This window comes from Fulmarus glacialis, unplaced genomic scaffold (genome assembly GCF_000690835.1).
Source record: "Fulmarus glacialis isolate BGI_N327 unplaced genomic scaffold, ASM69083v1 scaffold1573, whole genome shotgun sequence".
Lineage (NCBI taxonomy): Eukaryota > Metazoa > Chordata > Aves > Procellariiformes > Procellariidae > Fulmarus > Fulmarus glacialis.
In genome coordinates, this window is record NW_009202041.1 from 5,915 (window position 1) to 12,349 (window position 6,435).

General features: G+C 42.2%; 1 protein-coding gene across 1 annotated transcript in view; it reads right to left on the reverse strand.

Moving 5' to 3' along the window:
- The window catches only part of LOC104074114 (potassium/sodium hyperpolarization-activated cyclic nucleotide-gated channel 4-like), a gene marked incomplete at its 5' end in the record, with an annotated part of 19,385 nt that overhangs the window by 1,418 nt on the left and 11,532 nt on the right, over positions 1-6,435 (reverse strand). The window contains 1 exon segment of the mRNA XM_009574128.1: positions 1-128. This exon segment is cut by the window's left edge and continues 478 nt beyond it. Within this exon segment, the coding sequence (XP_009572423.1) occupies positions 1-128 (128 nt within the window).

Sequence of the window (6,435 nt, forward strand, 5' to 3'; positions counted from 1 at the left end):
GTGAGCACAGTGTGCCATCTCTCTGTCGTGCTGCACAATCTGCTGGATGATCTCATTCTCTTGGTAGTTGAAAACGCCCGAATTGAGGTCATGCTGGACTTTATGCAGCAGAATGGAATTTTTCTTGCCTGTAGAGAAAGTGAAGAGAGAAAGAGTCATTCTGATATGTCAAAGCATGGGAGGCTTCCTCAAAGCTTCCTGCCAGACTTTCCTCGAATTGTTGCCACTGTCTCCCTTCCACTGTCATTATGGGATCTGTGTCCCATCTCTGTGCTCCAGCAACAAGATGACAAACATCACATCTTCTGCTTTTGTGGTATGATTAACAAACCTCAAGATCCCATAAAAATGTGTCTGACAGGACGCATATTCTTAGTTAGACAGTAAAGCCACTTTTGACAAGTGTGGCAGACTGGTAGCAAAATTTATGAATCTGGAAGATTCCCATTTTGCACCTCATAATCTGAACTTCCGTTAGAAAAAGAGAATAAATCCAAAGGCTGTAATTTTTTTTGTGTTTGCAAAGGACAACCTCAAAAATATAAGTCCAGTGAAGTCTCCTGAGTCTTCAGCTACACCTTTTCCTCATCTGTCTCATGCAACTTGTCCACTCTGGAGTCAAATATGTGTTTTTAGTTGAAAGGAAATTTTTCTATGAGTAAGGGACAGAAGGACTTTACGTGGTGGAAAAGCTCAGCTGGCCCAAGAAAGAGACCTGAGACATGCTGCAGCTACCATCTTACTTGGCCGTGCCCTTCTAGCCCCAACTTTAAGGAAACTGCAGGCTAGCAGACGTCATGTTCCAGCTGGACTTCCTAGCCTGCAGCAAAATATTAGCTCAGCGTTTTGCCTTTTCAATGGGCTGGAAAATGTGGCATAATGAGTTTGTCTGGCCTGAGAGTGCACCTGGCGCTGAAGGGACAGAACCATTCAACGCAGGGGGATGAGATGCTGCCAGTGATGCCCTTTCACCAGAGCACAAACGCCTTCTCAAAGGAGAGGATTTCTGACGTGGACAGGCACTCTGCATAACGGCTTTCATATCTCTGTTCTCAGAACAGCATGCAAATCGGTAACTGTGCCAGCATGGATTTATAAGGAGCTGGTATATGCTGATTTGAATTATTTTCTTACAAAATTAGTGTGGATTAGATCCCTGTTCTAGCCTTTTCAAGGGTCCTCTATCCTGACAACATATGTCAGTTTGAATTGATGACAGCACCTGCCTATGGGCTTCCTTTTCACTTTTGTTTACTGAAGGATTTGAAGGGTTCAGCCCAGTAAGTTCTGTGTGTGTGTGTCTGCGTGCATCTGCATACCTGGCCCCCTGGTTGCGTGTCTGTACACAGCTAATTTTTCAGCTGAAGTTCAGAAGGTGAGTGTAGAAGGGTCACCTCTAGATGAGGCACCAGCCAGTTCGGATCAGATCAAAAGCTGTATTAAACCTCCTCCTGAACCAAATGTATCCTCAGGCCCCTGCACCCATTAGCAAACCTCTGCTCTGATTCAAATGGCATTTCTGCTGGTTCCTGTCTGATCACTTCTAGTTCCTGTACAGGACCGGGGCAAACAGACAGCATCTTGCCGATTGCTGCGGATTTACAGAGCATCAGATAGTGGCAGGTATGGAATGGAGGCCTGGATGTGGAAGGGCCTCTTTTTCTGTATTTTAACACCCAAATCATGTCATGCTTTAAGAATTAAAGGCTGGCAGCACAGCTCATGTCCATTAAGTTTCCTGCAAACAAGGGCTTGTCCATTAAACTTGTCTCCACACTTTCATGAAACCACAACTTTCAAGATAAGTCAACCATTGATATTATCGACTAAGACCACAATATGATATTTAATTTGTCCCACACAGCATTCTAGTTTAAACTGGTCAGCTGATAGTTTCCAAGAAGGAATGGTTAAGAGTGGACTGCCATGTTGAGTAGTAGTTCCCAGTGAGGTTCCAGAGGAATTTCCTTTCAATCTTATGACAGTCAGATCTCAGATCTTTGTGTACAGATGTGAGTACATCTCTGTGCATAGATGACATCGAGATTGTTGGGGTTTTTTTACTATATGGTGTATCTTTTATATCTGTAACAGATAAAAGAGTCAGAGTTTAAGGACATGCCTCTTACTCTGGCCAAATGTAAAATCAAACATCTGGCAGCAAAGAACTTGAATGACACTTTGAAGAGGGTAACTGGTATCCTGGTGTCCTAAAAAGTAACTCTGAAATGGTAGAGTCTTGAATATAACTAGATGAGTTCCAGATCTACTACCAGAAAAAGGTGAAACAATTGTTGCACAAATAAGAAGGAAATTACAAAGTATAAGAGAGATACTAGTCACTAACACATAAAATGCTAAGAAGGCATACAGTATGTTGTTTTAGTTCTAGTGTCTAGCTGGAAAGCATGAAAAGGTACAGAAAATATCCACAAGAATCAGGTTTGAAAAACATCAGTGAATAAGTACAATGTATTCAGCTTCTCTCAGAGAAGAGGTGACTTAATACTGATTTATAGGGAACTTCACAGATGAAGGAAGCTGCTAAGAACTTCAGTTCCAGAAGAACCCACGAGATACTGTAATTTTAGACAAGCCCAGAACAAAAAGAAGGAGCAATCTAACTGTAATCATAGTTAAGCACTGGAAGAACATACTAAGGGTTTTTCTTTCACTGTAATTTTTAAAATCAAGCATTTATCTCTTTATAAAGGATGAGGTGTACCTCTAGCAACTGAGTGCTATGCAATAGTGCTATGCAATTGTTCAGAGTGAGTAAAGCTTGCAATCTACAGTGGGCTGAACTGCACCATAAAACCAAACCATTAAAACACTGACAGAGTTTTGATCCTGGATCCGCAACTGGTGCGTTTGGATCGTCTCTTTTGCGGGTAGTGCTATGGGATGCTTAATGCTTTTGTGTTTTACTACCGCTAATCACTTCCTCCAAAAAAACCAGTAAGGTGTATGGACTGGCCTTTCTTTTCCCACCTTGGAGAAAGACACCAGCCCTGGAAGGACACAGTTCTGAAGGTAAAGAGTGTTCTGAGCTGCTATTGTCATTACAGGGGCTGGAGAGCTTGTCTGCACTGGAAGTGCGTGTCTAGGATATGTATATAATGTTTGTTTCATTGTACACCTGACTGGAATAGACAGCACCGGATATCCCCTAAGCAGACAGATCCTGGTTCTACCTGCCGTTCATGTACCCAGGCACACCAGAGGGAGCATGAATGTCACCTTTAAACTTAAGAGCATTTTTGCAGTGAACATACAGTGAAAGGGAGTGAATGGAGCAGAGGGTCACGCTGCACACACACACAGAGTAATTTCCATGTGGTATCTACTAGAATTACATACATGTTCACAAACAAATTAGATCACAAAGAGCTGCTTAAACAGAAACAGAAATACTAATAGCTCCAAGTATGGAGAAAAGGAACAACCTATCTAAATAAAATTGACAGGTAAGAGAGAATCTGGCCAGCACATTTGAGTTAAAGAGGGATTCAGACTGCAGGTTTGTAATCATTCTCTTTCTGAGCTGAAGGTACAAATCCCAGCATGGGGAATCTGTAGCTATCTCACACAACTGCAAGGTCAGGATGTGGATGGGAGACAGCATGCTGAGTTCAAAGTAGACAGGCAAAAAAGCTGCCTTACCACATTTGCTTTCTTGATAACAGACTGTAGCAAAACTGGGCTGAGGAGGAATGGCTAGGGGTAGAAGAAGGAGAAACAGCAGATGTTGCTAGTGCAGCTTTCCGAAAAGCTCAATACCAGCAACTGCTCTGTGTTTCCATCATTACACCTCATCTCACTCTTTTAATTCCATGTCACCTGTCTTTTGCTTCTGATTTGCTTGTCTGTGCTTGAATAACCTGCAATTTCCAATGCTGCCCTCAATTCAAATGAGAACCCATAGCAATGTTAATCAGAGCTGCACGGATGAATTGAGGGGATCGATGTTTTCATAACCGGAGCTCTTGACAACACAGAAAGAGCTGAACAGCAGACTCTGGTTTCCTTGGCAGAGCACTAAATAGAGAATATGCTAACATTTTCCAAACATGCATACTATTTACTGGAAATGGTTTGATCAAAGCTCCTTAAATTTGTGTCAAATTGATAAAATAATTCCAGCAAAACCTTGGAATTATTATTTTGGTTAGTTTTTAAAACAGAACATTTCAGTTTTCCTTTGAAATTACATTACACTTTACTGTTTTCCTGAGCCCAGCTTGAATCTATTATCTGTTTCATTAGATAAAATTTTCCTTTTCTGTTTTGCCACGAAAGGCTCAAATTTCTGCTCTAGAATATTTTAAAAAATTACTGAAAACATTCGTTCAGTTATTTAAGGGGGGAAGAATTTTTCAAAATAATTTTTCAGAATTGTAATTGGTTAGCAAACTGAAAAATTAATTGGTTCCACCATTCTAATTAATTGCATCATTTACATGATGTTTCCACACACCAATATAAGTCTTATTAGTTGCTTCTGGAGAAAATTCTCCTTCCAACCAGCACCAGATGAGAACAGGCACACAGCAGAGTCCTGGTGGGACAAAGACGTTTTCCTGGCAGGTCTGACTAAGGTCCTGCATGAAACATAAGCCAACAGTGGAACAAGGCAGTAGGAGCAAGTTTGCTTGGGCCGGTGGTTCTGAGATTATTTCTCCTCCTCATCTTATTTATGAAATTGCTTCAGTTTCAAATTAATTTTTCCTGCTCTGGATTTATTGTCAGCACCTGCCTCAAAAGGAGAGCAGAAAAGACAGTAATCAGAGGACTGAAAGGCTGATTAGTTTGGCTCTGTGTAACCCTAACTGAAATGATGTTCTGCAGCTCACAGCTACACTCAGTGAACCGCAATAGAGTCCTGTGCTCTTGCTAAGCCAGTGAAAAGCTTCATTAGGAGAAAGGAAAAGGGACTCCTGTTTCCCCTTCAATCTAATCACGGAAGCACGGAGGCTGTATGTTACAGAGTTTCTCCTTCTATATTGTTTATTCCACATAAATTAAAGTGCTGAGCAGAGTCTAAGGTACTAAGATAAACAATCCACCCAAGCATTTCTCCTAGACCCAAAAGCACTATACAAATTTACTGAGATGCCATGGAGCTGGCATAGGACCCATCTGCAACCACCTCATGCACCAACTCCCCACCCTTGCTTACTCTGAGGTAGCTCAAGGCCCCTTAGCTTTTTACAGACGAGAGAGAAGCTGCCTTGGGTTTCTGCAGGGCGAATGGCGTGTGACAACCTGATGAAGGGAGGACTGGGTGGCTCCCAAGCAGCCACTTGGGCTGGATGTGCTCCTGAACAGGACTGAGGGACAGTTCAACTAATGGAGCTACAGAAGCACGGTCAGCTGAAGGACTTAAGACTAAAAGGTCTCCACGGCACAACTGACTTTTTTGTTCTCTTTGTACAGCTCCTAACACAATATGGTTTTTTCCCATAGTCAGACAAAAATAAGTATCATCAGTGGAGTGCTCTGGATTCTAAAAACTCCCTGTTTTCCTCACTGCAACAACAGGCTAAATTCAGGGGAAAAAAGGAAGATATTTAGAGCCTAGAAGACGTTCATAGCAAAGCTAATGGTGCTTTCACGTGGAGTGGGGTATGTAAAATTATGGAAACTAAGCAAATAGATGTTGCTCCCTTAATAAAGAATTGCGAAGTCAGATTTTCCTCAACTGTAGATAGCACACAAAAGAACAGGGAGAAAGGCTCATGTGATTTCATAAAAGGAGCCAGCACTCAACAATAATTCTTCTGTCAAATAATCAGAATTAGCCTTCTGTTGTTAAAATTCTGCACAGACACAGGGGAAATTAGCTGTGACTTTCTGTTCATTTCTCTTTTCAGTTCTGTGTAAGCCCACTGGCTGCAGTTTAAGAATTCAGGTCACTAAATTGCTTTCTGAATTTGCATGTATTTGAAATAATCTCACTTTATTAGGCAGGCTTATGCCCTGGCCTGCTGTCAAAGTGGCTGCCCCCTGCCACATGGTTACTTCTTTCAGGTCTTCACTTATTATTCATACCACTGGGTACTAAACACCCTGCTTGGATCACTGGTTGCAGCAAAGGGCTCACAGCACATTGTAGCTTTGAAGGTGGTCTTTGCCCTTCTTTGCCTATGGGTTACTTCTGTCCTGAGCTGGACTCCTGTGGTAATTCAGCTTGCTGCCATCATGCCCAGAGGGGCAATACAGCAACTGGCAAGTGCAGGCAAAGAAGCCCTGGACATACTGAATAACTGGCAGTTTGCCACAGCTGCTTCTGTGCCCCAGGGGAACTCTTTGCATTGGGACTACATTGGTTGGAAGGTCTTGCTGCACCAGCTCTTGCCACTGTCTTAGAGTCCGTGTATACAGGGAAATTAGCTGGAACAGAGATTCAAAATAATTCTTAACTCCCAGTATATG